At 42.5% G+C, this 14,376-nt stretch overlaps 1 protein-coding gene across 1 annotated transcript in view; it reads left to right on the plus strand.

Annotated features, from left to right (window-relative positions):
• Positions 1–9,394, plus strand: part of kcnh5b (potassium voltage-gated channel, subfamily H (eag-related), member 5b) — a 146,330-nt gene extending 136,936 nt beyond the window's left edge. The window contains exon 13 of the mRNA XM_086183672.1: positions 316–9,394. Within this exon, the coding sequence (XP_086039798.1) occupies positions 316–1,392 (1,077 nt within the window). The 3' untranslated portion in view covers positions 1,393–9,394. The remainder of the gene's footprint in view (positions 1–315) is intronic.
• The last annotated feature ends 4,982 nt before the right edge of the window (positions 9,395–14,376 follow it).

Here is a 14,376-nt window from a genome sequence, read left to right on the forward strand (position 1 = left end):
CGCCAGGCTGAATAATACAGGGGAGGTGCTGCTGGATAATTTAACACAGATATCCAGGAGCACCTGAGAGCCCTGCAGAGGGAATGTGACATGTGAATGTGCTGGAGTGGAAAAGTCAAGACAGACTGACAAGATTTCCATAATAATAAACCTGCTTTTTTCTGACTGTTGTAGAAAACGCCTTTATCAGCAGGACTGAATGTGAAATGCACTGCAGAGAACGTCAAAGGGATAATTATTATTCATAGTATTCCCCTGAAATGATAAGTGTTCTGATAAGCAGCATGTTGTTCTTTTCTGTATTTCCCCTTTCAGATAATTTTCCGCAAGATCAGTGAGGTTAAGAAGGAGGAGGAGGAGAGGCAGCGAGCCAAGAACGAGGTGCAGCTCACCATTCCCCAGGACCATCCGGTCCGTAAGCTTTTCCAGAAGTTTAAGCAACAAAAGGAGCTGCGCAACCAGGGTGCCGCCGCTGCCTCCCAGCTAGACCTGGAGAAGAACCAGCTGCAAGTGGAACAACACCTGCACCCCCACAGCCTGCAGCTGGGCCACTCCAGCCTGCAGCACTCGCTGCCACTTAGCCTGCAGCGGCCCCACGTCTCCATGCAGAACGGAGCCCCGCCCAGCAGCAGTGTGTTGACCGTGTCTCAGGTCACGCCCATGCACAGCTCTCTGGTGTACAGCCATCCCAGTGAGCCGCACACCAAGCAGAACAACTGTGATATCATGGAGTTACAGCCCAGTTCTGCTGGAGGGGGTGCCGAGCAGACTGTTAGACTCAAGGTTAGCACCAGCCCTGCGCTGGGTAAACCACCCGCCAAGGCCAGCGGGTGGATGCGCCTGAAAAACAACATGGCTCCAGTAGAGGCCAAGAAGGATGGGCTGAATAATAAGGCAGTGTCTGTGGAAATGCTCTCTCAGGAGGGCAAAGGTCAAGAAGCAGGGGGAGGAGGAGACATAGAGGAGGGTGGCGTGTCCAGCAACAACCCCCTGCGCAAGACAGACTCATGTGACAGCGGTATTACAAAGAGTGAGTTGCGGATCGACAGGGCAGGAGAGGTGAGGACCCCCGCAGCGGTCACTCCCCTCCTCCACAGCCCACTACCCGGAGGGTCCCCTCACCCATTCTGCCCCATCCCAGAGCAGGCCCTGCAGGTGGCACTGCATGAGACTCGGCTGGAGCTTCGGGGAGACATCCAGACTCTGGGAGGCCGTCTGGGCGCCCTGGAGAGTCAAGTAGCTGAGATTATCAAACTGCTGTCAGACAAGAGGAGGCCGTCCATGGGGGCACCATCTGCCTCCACCACCCCCAAAACCAAAATACAACGTCAGGACATTTTCACTGTTTCCAGGCCTGTTTCCCCTGACTCAGAGCGGGACGACGGACTCTGAAGAGAGCTTCACCAGTGGTGTAGAGAGCGATCACAAGGCTTATTGGACTTTGATTGCCATTAACACTTCTCTTGGATCCTGTTACACCACTGGTCTCACTTCTCAAGGAGGCTTCTACAACATTTGCACACTGACTTTTGTCTCCATGTCACATGAGGACACACACTCCTCAGTGACTTGGACACGTTTTTTTGATTGTATATACCTCTCTATGCATGTCCAGCTGGATTCTGGCCTGCCAAAGAAACTACTGAACCTACTTATTGCCTGTATATTATGCAGTTGACTGCATGCAAATGGAGTTTAAATAGAACTGATGTTTTATTGAGCTACACTGTACATATGAATATTTTTCATTGATAATTTACTATGTGGACATTCAGGGTTTGCATACTGGTAGCACTACAAACCTTCAATAACAAAAAGGGTTTTACTGGCAAAGGGATTGTGCATGGATATTTATATTTAGAGAAAGGAATAGAGGAATATTTTCTTTTCTTTGCCTGTGAGATGAAATAGAAATTTAAGTCTACTCTCATGTCGCCCTCAAAGAACTCAGATACTCAAAGCAGGGGCTCTCAAAGTGGGGTCCAGGTCCCCCTGGAATACTTTAATTTCACTTTCATTGAAAAAGCTGCTTCACAAGCATTTAAATATGAGAAATGTGACCACACTTCTTTGGTAACACTTCTAAGTCCTCACCATCTCTGTGAAAACTGAAGAAATATTTCTTTTCCAACCATATTGATGACATTTCACGTCTGTTCATGACAGTAATGGTGAAAATATGTGTATTATGGCTTTTGTCCACCATCAGGTGGTACCCTAGTCAAGATATTTTGGTCTGTACCTCCCACATGGCAGATTTACCCCCTCCCCCGACTTTTAAGTCCGATCTACATGAAGCTTTTCAGGTAGAATCTTTGAACCCTCTTGATAAAAAGGAAAAAGGGTTGCATCTTTGTCAGTTTGTAGAACCGGCTTGGAAAATGTGCATGTGCAATGCATACAGGCTCATATGAGAAGGCTTTTTAAGCTGTTAAAAATCTTGGCAGCCATGTGCTCGGTAAATAAGAAAATCAGCATCCAAACAAAATTGCACATTGTGAGAACAATTTTTAAAAACATATCCATCGCAAGTTACAAAGGAAAACTCTGCTCACGAAAGGAATGTGAAGTCATGTGTCCACCTCAAAACTAGTCAGAATAGATGCTTAGTGGGGAAGATTGAGTTTTCATTCAAAATGGTTTTTGAGGGTTGCCAATTTCTTGGTTAGTTTCATGATAGTATCATGAATTTCTTCTAATATCTTGCTCATCCAATGGCCTTTTTTCACACATTTTTGAGAGGAACCAAATTAATTTGGTTGAGAAGGACAGCGATTAGGAAAATAACCAAAAAAGCATACTGAGGGAAATGCAGCTGTTTAAAGTCACAAAATTGTTAATATTAATATAGATATTTATTCACAGATGTTTTTGTGGGTCAATTTTCTGGTGTTTGAATGCTTGTGAACAGCATCAACCAAGATATATCTGGCTAAAACCGTCCCTTTAGAACGTAATGACCTCACAAGGGGGGGGGTCTGCTGCTTGCTAAGCATCAACTTGGGGGCCCCAGAGCATGAAGAAGTTGCCCCTGCGATAGAGTATGATCCCTGTACACAAGAAGGTAGTTTTCATGGTTAAGGTAAATCTTTTCTATATTGGTTAATGATTTTGCTTCTTATAATAGTTTCTATTTTTGATTAAGGAAATATCCTGGGTTTTATGTGTGGTACACTCGAAAATGCTTATTTTGTTAGACGACTCCCTTTGTCTATGCATCGCTCAAGTAACGTAATGTTCTACTTTTGTTATTCTGTGGGTGAATGAAGGTTATTGTTGTGTTCCTCTGCATGAATCAGAGATGGCAGAATGCACTTTGGGTAAAGCCGGAATGATAGGAAGAGGACAGAGTTTAGTTCACATAGACGTCCACTCAGCACAAAGACATGTAATCCCCCCGGCCCCATGCAGCACTATACACAGCAGCCTCCTCTAGCCAGCGTGTCACCGAAGCAGCTCTGAATCCATTAATGACAACAGCTTCACAGCAAAGAGCTCCAGTAATAAAGAATGGAATAATGTACTTTTGTGATATCGGTTCGATAAATCTGCATGCAAAGGAGTAGTTTTATGCTCCAGAGTGTGTATATATACACATGTATGTCTGTGTGTCTTCATGCATACACATGCACAGTGTGACGGTGTCTCGCAGTGAAATCCCTGATATTCCCAGGGATACTGTTTCTTTACTGAAGGCAAAACAATTTTTTGTTGTCAGATGTCGAAGCTTCAGGTCTTTTGAGATTCACACACTTTCCCCTGCAGACCAGCAGCACTGATCCCAGGATGTACACACGTTAGGAAAATAGGCACGTGTAGCTATCATGGAACCCTGCAATTCTTTAATGCTCCTGCTGGTTTGTCAGATGACACAGAGTGTGAGTGGATGGTGGGGGCATAAAAAGGGCTGATGTGATGGAGACCATTCACCAAACAAAAGCGAAGGCAACCTTATCTCATGAGGTGCTCTACTGCATTCATGCCACTGGGAAATGGGAAAATTCCCTCTAGGAAAGGTTTCTTATCCCAGTAGAGATAGAGATTCACATTACAAACAGGCAACATGGCTGGCGCCAGAAAAACTGCTTTATTTCTGTCTTCAGAAGACAGAAAAGAGACCTCATGGCCCAAATAGAGAAATGAAATGAAGCTCATTAAGTCAGTATTTGAACAGCTAACATTACAGTATCTAGACAAAACTGACTACGAGCAAAGTAAGCTGTCAAGTACCAATTGACATCACAATTACCTGCACGAATGAAAATGAGCTTAATGAACAATGAAGGAGATTATTTTCTGCTAGGAGTAAGTACAGTTCTCGTGGCAACATAGCTTGGAGGTAGCGTGGCCCTCTAGTAACCAAAGGGTCGCTGGTTCGATCCTCACCTCCCCCAGTGACCATGTTGAAGTATCCTTGAGCAAGATACAGAACCCCTCATTGCTCCTGATGGCCCGGTGAAAGACTGGCGACCTGTCCAGGGTGAACCCCGCCTCTCACCCAATATCAGCTGGGATAGGTTCCAGCCCCCCCCGTGACCCTTAATGGATAAGCGATATAGAAACAGATGGATGAACAATTCTCATCTTTCACGCGGTGATAATTAACCAAATTCCCTGAGCTCTCATGAGCTTCCCATTTTCCTAGAGATGTTTCAAGTTTGATTTCAGTGTTCCCAGACTTGCTGGTTAGAACTGTCACACTCCCTGTTGCTTATGAATGCCCCTACCTGTAAAATCACAGCAAGTTGAACCCCGTGTCAAATCAAATGAGTCAGCCTGACTGTAGTAATGATGTGACTGATTTTCTGAGTAACAGATACAAATGGAATGAAAAATTAATTCATGTTATTGCAGGCTCTAATCTGAAATGCCGCCGCCGCTGCTCTGCCTGCCTTTGGCTTCACTTGTATGCACATGGAAGGGCTGGAACGTCGCAGAGCAAAGCCGTACTGCCAAATTCAACTATTATTTTCCTTTTTACTAAAGCGGTCCTGACTCAACTTACTCTTCTCACTCTCATCCACCAAAATATTTACCGCTCATTATTTTGAATCTCTCTGAGATTTTTAAATTTTTTTTTAATTTGCTGCAGTAACTCCTTTAGTTCTGTCTCCGTGCTGTCAACAGACTGAACAGCGATAAGTGACTCTGGGATGCTAATTACTGTAAAATCCCTCAAGATGAAGATGAGCTTGACGCACTTCTGTCACAAAATGCAAATCAGGTATTTCAGATGAAGATGTGAGGAAAATTTCACGGCTTCTAAACTGGCATTGGAACAGTCATCTCAGCTGTTTTTCTGTATCCACCTGCCTCACACTCTCCACAGTCACCTCTGCTGTTTGTCCTGAGCAGATCCCCTGGAACAACGTGGGGTAAGTGCCTTGCTCAGGGGCACCTCAACAGCAGTTTCAGGCAATTGTCCCAAGAGATTCATTTATTGGAGGATTTCAATGATGACTACAAGTCTAAAGCAGCACATATGCTTCTTATCACTTCATCTTACTGATATGTCACTTCTATCAAACAGCGCAAAGCTATGCAAAACTTAACACTTTTCATTAAAGGAACCTGATGGACTTTATAACAGATGAGCCAAGATTAGTGTGATGACTGTGAAAATATTGATCTGGGTTTTCTGTGTGTCTAGAAAGGGTTTTATTCATATCCATCTTAATGTGAAGATGAAACCTGTGAATAATGGGAAGAATAAATGAAGACAAGTTGTTTAAAAGAAGATAGTATAAACTCTGATCATGGCACCGTCAGAAAAAATTTGATGCCAAGCAAGCTGTCTTGGGGAAGTAAAAATAGAAATTATTATGGCTAGTGGAATGATTATTTTCAGTTTTATGTTGTAGATTGGTTAAGCAAAAGTAAGACTGCTTGTTTGAGGGTTAGGAAAAGACCCCGGTTTGGGCTGAACAGACTCCCAACAGCATTGACATGTTAAAAATATCTAGTGTGGATGCAGAATGGCAACTGTATACAGGAGGAGTGCTCGGACGAACCACGTAATTACAAGCATGGTGTTTGTCACATTCCCAAAACAATATTTTCCCATAAAAGTGCATTGTGACGGAGAAGACTCTTAAAAGGTAGATCCATTTTTTCAGCCTTCAGAACCTCCATGAAATGACTCATTTAACAATTTGATCAAATAACACTTTGAGAGTCTAGAGGAGCTATAAGATTGAAGCATTTTATACCTGGTAATGGCTAGATGTTATAAGGCTTGTACGCTTATTCTGTTCTTCAGTGCACCCTGTAGAGCAGCACACTAGTGTCTCCTTCATATCCAGTCAAGGGAGTCAAACTTTTTCTTGCTTTGCTGAGCATCTTTCATAGGAATAAGTGAAGACCTACCTCTGATGCTGTATCCAGTTCTCTTTTTACATCCATGGTTTGTGTCGAAGTCTGTCAGGGGAACTGTTTGTGTTCTTGACAAGACTCCAAAACTTCTGTCAGCCTAAGACTGAAAAAATAACATGTTAATGTTAGTTTGATAACAAAAGAATGTACTGTAGGGATGCTAACAAGCTAATGTTTTACCAACATTCAGCAATTGATGCATAAAGTCATCAGGTGACTGTAACCTTGAAAAAGTTGAGTATTTCAATGTGTGTGCAGCTGAAGCTGCAATATCCTCCAATGGCCAAAAAGATCCCTTCCAGCCAAAACTATTTTTTTTCCGTTAACTATGATAAAATCATGCCTATTAGCATATTGCTTAAGTACATCACAGATGATTGACCTGCTTCCAAAGGTAGATTCAAGCCACCCACCTGAGAAAACCCATTTGTTGCTTATATCTGTGATCGCACTCTTTCGATCATGACCCATATTTCATGACCGAAAGGTGAGTGTAGGAATGAAGACTGACCCCCAGATCGAGAGCTTTGCCTTGCTCTTTTCTTCACAGCAAGGCAGAAAAGTGAGTGAGGAACTGTTCCTGTTGATGTGATTCTACCTATCCCATGCTCCATAATCATCTCACTAACAAACAAACCTGCCAGATACTCCTGCATGCTCATGTGCAGACTGATCATTTCTGCAGACAGGTGAATGTTGAATATGACCAAACTTGACTCTCCAGTAGAGGTCCAGACCAAGAGTCCAGCTAGGTTGCATTGGCCTAATCAACTACACATTTTTTTGTTATTTTTCCCAATTTTTATCTGGGTCTAGGCCTTTCTGCACTGTTTGGGGTCATTGCACTTTGGCTGTGGTCTCATCCTCAGATCATTTCTGATGGGCCGATTGAAAATTTTCTTGAACATGAATGCATTTTTTCTTGTCACATATTTACCAATAGAATTTATCCACCACTTTTACAACTCCGCCAAAAAGGTTTTTGCCATTCAAGTACCAACAAATGGATATCTTGAGCTCACAGAGACGTTTCTTCCCTCCTTCATCACTTCTTTGTAATTCCAGAATACACAAAGAGCCAATAATCTATCTTTAGCTTGAAGCTAAAGGAGCTTGATGGCTTACAGCAGCTGTAGCGCAAAAACAACAGCAAAATTGTTCAAAAACATCAGTTTACAAACTATCAAGCGCATCATGAGGTGCAGTCCATGTCATATTCATCCAGCCATCTAAGTAATCCACTAACAATTTGATGTGAGATAAAACCAACTAACTGTTGACAGACAGACGATGATGCTTAACAGGTGAAAGTGGATGTTTTTGAGGATTTTTGCTGTTGTTTTGGTGCCAAAGCTGTTTTTAGCTGTCAGTCACCATTTGGTTCAAGCTAAATACACGTGGCTGGCTCAGTTCTTGACTTCTTGAGTCAAAAAGAAGTAGTGCAAGGAGGGGGGGTATCTTTGTGAGTTCAGGAGACCTATTTGTTCTTCAAAGGCAAATTACACTTTTTAGATGAAGTACCACTTAAATACATGTTTAATATACAGAACAAAGTAGCTCTGGTTTTCTCAAATATACAAGTGAGTTTGTTTTTTTGTTTTTTTTGCACCGCACTATCAGTCGTACAGTCATTTGGTTTTCTTCCACCCTCACAGTCAACTGTTCCAGAGGACCCCACTCACCCTCATCGGAGGAATGTTTGACAAACCTGCCACAGATAAATCCATCGTAAAACATTTTCCTTGCTGTTCATTGTGGACTCCAGCTGTCGCGTTGGGTGAAAAAACTCCCCACTACTTCTGATAAGCCAGACAGTGATTCGGTTGGCAAGTCTAACATCTCTGTGAGCGATGCTCCCTGAGCAGGTGGATGAAGTGCAGGACTTTAGAAACTCGCATGGAACTTTGCAACTTGTCAGGTTGTGTGAAGAGACATGGGCAGCAGAAAGCCCCTCCTTTTTATTAATTTGACAGGAGAATGAAGGACATCTCTTGTGATACACACACACACAAAATTGTATTTCTATTTGAGGACCTTCATTGATATGATGGATTCCCTAGCCCCCTTACCTGAACCTTGACCAACACAATTAAATCCCTGACCCTATCCCTATCTTTGACCTTAACCAAAAAATAATTATAACCATGACCCTAAAAACCAAGTCTTGACCTGAAAACGCCCTTGTTTTTGTGAGGGCAGGCCAAAATGTTCTCAAGTCAAAATGTCCACACAGTGTTGGTGATTTGTCAAGGGTTTTTTCACACAAGAAAAGAAATAAATGTGCGCACACACACACACATACACACTTTTCAGCACAGGATTCTTCGGCTTTGCCACTTGAATGTACAACAACCCCTCCAACTCTCCTCAACAGTCATCTGTCTGGAGGCTCTCAAGACTTTTATATTTGTCACTCTCCAACTTGAATCTTGTTGGAGCTTCTCTTCCCTCCTGGTTTCTCTTTGACAAACACCTCCTCTCTTTCTTCTTCACCTCCTCTCTCACCCGTCCTAACCCCTCTGATCCGTTCTGTCTTCTCCCCACTCTTTGATCTCACCTCCGAGAATCCGTCCTTCCTCAGTATGCTGATGATGTTCAATCTGTCAGCCAACCGACAGAGTGACACCATGAATTCTCCTCCCTGGGGCCAGTGGGCACCACAGAGAGGCCTCATTTATACAAATTATCCTTTCCCTCGATTCAATTCCACATATTGCATTGAAGAAAAGAAATGGAACTCATTTTCCAGGTACTAATAGGATTTTTTTTTTTTTTATTGTTTCACTTATCGGAGAGAATCAATGCAACCTGCAGAATTTTCTCAACTGGATTAATTTTTCATCAATCTCAGCTTTATCTCAGATTTGGTCATAAAAATGGATGATTTTAATAAATGGGGCCCTTCACCTTTTTTCACTTTCTACTGGAATGTTCTCATATCTGGTTTTGCTGCGACACAGCAGCACTAAAATCCCACACTGACTCATGTATTGTTTTACAGTTGCACACCTAAACTGTAGTGTCAGAATAATAAACCGCGTCTGGGATACTCACTCTGGCCTTCCTGTCTGTCTCTATCTGTTTTTAGAAACATCTTCTGAAAGGGGCATTAAGTGATCAATGAGCTTAATGATGTGTATCGACGCGCAGCGGGAGCTGAACCAGCACCAAGACCAGTTTCTCTGCAGCAGAGCAGTTTATCACCTGCTGACATTTCAGCTGTGGTGGTGAAACGCAAACCTAAAGGGTCTCCTTTTCGAGAGTTTAATGGACTCCTAGTTATGTTGTTCTCTTATTAATTTACATAAAATTGGGATTTTGGGCAAGATTATTACAAAACACTTCAATTTGGCCAGACAAAAACCAAATAAAGTCCTTCAGTTAAGGTACTCACTCACGGTCGCAGTAGCATCAGTATAGTCATTTACTTTTACCTCAAATCCAAATGTTAGTGGATTACCAAGCATACGGCTGGATAAAGACGACGTGGATAATACTGGATGGTGAGGGTGAACCTTTCTAAACTAAACTATAGATCATTTCGCCGTTTCTTATGGCTGTAACTGTTGTTAATTGTCAGTGACTGTTAGCTTCAAGCTAATGAGACGCGGCTGACTGTTTCTCCATTCTGGAGTTGCAAGTGATGTGGGAGGGAAAACAATATCATTGTAGGTTCTAAACTCCATCCATCGTCGTCTTCCGCTTATTCCTTACTAGAAAGGGTCGCGGGGGGGGCTGGAGCCTATCCCAGCATCTACGGGCGAGAGGCATGGTACACCCTGGACAGGTCGCCAGTCCATCACAGGGCCAACATACAGAGACCAACAACCATTCACACTCACACGCATACCTACAGTCAATTTAGAGAATCCAATCAGCCTCGTCCCTAAATTGCATGTCTGTGGACGGTGGGAGGAAGTCGGAGTACCAGAGAGAACCCACGCAGGCACGGGGAGAACATGCAAACTCCACACAGAAAGATCCCGCGCCCGAGCCAGGACTTGAACCCGGAACCTTCTTGCTGTGAGGCCACAGTGCTAACCGCTGCACCACCGAGCAGCCCGGTTCTAAACTCATATAAAAAAAAAGACTTTTAGCGATTGAATGCTCATCTGTAATTTTCTGTAGTCTACTAACATTCGTTGTAAAAGCACTTGAGTCATCAATGCTCCGTGTATACAGTAATGAGCCAATTCATTGTATTTTCCTTTTACTTATTGGACAGCTTGATTAAATGACTCAAGGAACATAAGACATGAAGAGTAACCATGAAGGAAATGTTATTACCACTGAGTTTGATCGAATGACACAATGTTTATAATCTTCAGACTGATGTTTGTCTACCATTATCGCCTAACCTAGTTGTATTGTTTGCAGTACTCTGCCTGAAAATCATTTCATCATAGCTTTTGCTTTAACTGTGCTGATCTTTTTGGTGCTGCAGTTCTCAACTGCAACTCAGCATCACACCCAAGAAAAACACATTTGCCCATATCAAGCCATTTTTTTCTGGAGCTGCTGTTCATTCGAAAGCTGCAGGATTACAATTTTACACAGATTCTTTTGACTCTCCTCTCAGGAGCAGCAGAGCTGGCCCATTATCAGCCAAAACCATCAGTTGAATTTCATCCTAAGATTGGCTGTTGGAAAAGACCCATTTTGACCCATTTTTTTCTCTAGAGGATCATCTCATGACAAGGAGATGTTATCGTATCACAAGTGAGGTCACATTGTCCAGTGTTTAATCTGGACGACCCGCAGTAACCTTAACCTGATGTTTTTGTGATATAAATACAAGTTTCACCTCCATGAGACAATCAAGATTTCTACTTCAACTATCAACTGTGTCAGAAGTCCAGAACACATTTTCTAAACTTGAAGTCGTGAAAAATTTGTCGTGCCCCCCACCTTAACCTTTTCAGCACCTTCGCTAATATGCATTGTTCTCACATCGCTGGCTCTTCCTTTCTTTTTTTTTCTGTGAGTGAGCAGAATTCTTATTAGAGGCTGCTGCTGCTTCCTAAGAGGATCAGTGTAATATGAAATCATCTTTAGCAGTTTAACACCACCGAATCTCATTACGCTTCTTCCTGAAGTGTTAGAAAAGGGTGACACCGTTTGTTAAAATCAGTGCATCCATTTACCTGTCTGCCTCTCCATCCATTTATCTTTCTGACTAATCCGATCAGGCATCTCTCTGACATCCAGCACAGACGATCTCTGTGGCCAATTACCAGCAGACAGTAGAATTATCATGGTTAGTTTGCATTGTGATGGCAAGCCAGAGGAAGTGGTGAGGAGATGAGCCTGTCAGGACTGCAATTCCAGCCTCAACATCTCCAGAAGTTAGAGGCCAGACAGAGCACATGCTAAACCCCATTAGCATCTCCTTGCTGCTCCTGAGCACACAGGAGACGAAACACACTTTAACCCAAATTCATGCCTGTCAGGTGGAGATTTTCCTCAAAAACATAATTGCTGCTGGTTGGAAGTTAAAGTGTGAGAGGTTTGAAGTTAAGCAGGAAGGCACTACTTTTCAGTGCCAATCATGAGAGTATCTTTGCTGTTTTTTTCTCGGAATTAACAGACACTTGTTCCCACCATAACTTTTTAAAAGCCAAAAGAATGTCACCAGTGGTGCCAAAAGGAAGAAATGTTCTACCTTATTGGTAAGGTTAGCATTTGTTTTTGTCTCGTTCACTCAAATTGTCATAATTTATTTTAAATTGGCAGAATTGGCTTGTTATTCCCTTTTGAAATGCAGATATTTTGCCGATTTCTCACTGTAGCCGAGTGAAGAAGCCACATCCAAACCTATTTATTATTCATGCATGATTTCACCACTGTGTTCTCAGGGATGGTTCGGCTGCATGACTCATATGATATTGATGACTGGAGCAGAAGACTTTCAACCAGAGAGAGCATTTTAATACTTTTTGAAACCACTAGATTATTAGAAAATGAAACTTGTTATGTCAATGAGGTCTCCCAGGTTATATTATGCATTAATTCAATAGTCTATTTTTTGTTGCTATAGAATCCTAATGTACACATATGACATTAGGGACAGAGCCCTGGAGTGGTCATGAAGAGAAAATAGATTCTCTGGCCACAGAATATATATATTTCCATGATTTAAATTTATTTGTGGCTACGAGATATAATTTGCTCCTTTAATTTTCACAAAATCTTACTTGTTCCCTCAATTTAATTTAAAATAATACTTATTCCTCCACAATTCATGTTCCACAAGATGTAAATTGCTCCCCAAATTAAACTGATTTGCGCCGTGGAATGTAATTTCTTCTTGATATACAATTTTTTGAGGTCACAGGTTGTATCTTGTTCACTGGGTTTTGAATAATTTTGAGGCCACTGAATAGGATGTTGCTCTCATACTTGAAATAATTTGTGGAAACAACCACATCATATGACCTCTAATTATATTGTGTTTCTATCTGTAGCTACTCCAAGGATCTGTAGAATGAAATCTGTCACATATAAATGACTGTAACCCACACACACACACATACTCTCTCTCTCTCTCTCTCTCTCTCTCTCTCTCTCTCTCTCTCTCACACACACACACACACACACACGCACACTTGGGATCGTATACCCCTTGCTGGCTACAGTAGAGGCTGGGAGAGGGTAGAAGTACATATAAATGACTGTAACCCACACACACACTCACTCTCTTGTGCTCTCTCTCTCTCTCTCTCTCTCACACACGCACACTTGGGATCGTATACCCTTTGCTGGCTACAGTAGAGGCTGGGAGAGGATAGAAATAGCATTAAAGGATCAGTTTAATGGTATTCTAACAACTGAACTGAGGCTTTTAACAATTTGAGTGAACAGCGAACCGCTTTGATAAACCAGACTTGAGCTTCAGGAACAGCAAACCATTATGATTAAGCAGACTTGAGCGTCATGGCCACTTGATCCCGTATCTGCATTATTTGAGGCAATGTTCCGAGGCAGCTGTCTCAGAGCGCTGTGGTGTCATCAGTGTGATTCTGTCTGATTTCAGCAGATTACATCATGAAGAGAAGGTGGAAGGAAAGACTGGAGGGAGATCCAGCATCTAAAGCCACAACGCCTCTGGACCAAACTCATCACCAACATCATCGTGCACCAGCGCACTTCTCAGTGGCAAACCAATAAACATATAAAACAAAAAACAGACACAAAGTTAGACTGTTGAATGAGCATGAAAAGCCGAAAACATGATTTCTTTTTCTCCCATTTTTGTCTTGTGCATTAATTCAGCAACAAGAAGTTTATATTGCGCCCATTTTTATATGTTTGTTTGTTTTTACATGAGGCTATATAATCTGGGTATGCGTCACCTTACAGTGAAGCGGTAAGGAGGAAGGTGTTTGCGTCTCCCTAATGTGCTCTCCTTTTTTATTCCAAACCAACAAATAATGATTAATGTCACGTTCCTGAATAAATGCTGTGTGCTGAATTCTCCGGCAGCAAAAGTGAGTTCATCAATCAGTCTTCAGCCAGGCTGCCTCCATCATATTACATGTCAGCAGTAATAATGCCAATAACGATGTATTGGGTTGGGGATGGGGGGGGGGGGGCGTTGGTAGGGAGCTGTCCCTGGAGATGTCTCAGCCAGCTCAGCTGCTATGCCATTCTCTCCCTCCAGGTTCATCAGTGATCCTCCCTGAAGGAGCGACTGTATTATTCAAAACCTCATTGCTGCCTGTCATGCTGTTTCACTGGTAGAAGAAGGAAAGTTACCCTGAAGGCTGGACTGCTAAATCAGCTCACCTGCACTTAATCTACACAATTTCCTGGAGAAAGGAAGGGTGAAGTTACCCAGTTTATTGACCCAGACTGACATAGTAACCTAAAAGAGAGACCCAGTCAATATTATGAAGTCAACAACATCACCTCTGCTGCTAATTTCTGGGGAACCATTCAATCAGGGCAATTATATGAAGGTATATAATTGGTTGTTGAACTAAAACAACTACTCACTCTGTCTCT

Source organism: Aulostomus chinensis, chromosome 17 (genome assembly GCF_037954235.1).
Source record: "Aulostomus chinensis isolate RoL2024-O1b breed Wild chromosome 17, RoL_Achi_v1.0, whole genome shotgun sequence".
NCBI classification, from domain to species: domain Eukaryota; kingdom Metazoa; phylum Chordata; class Actinopteri; order Syngnathiformes; family Aulostomidae; genus Aulostomus; species Aulostomus chinensis.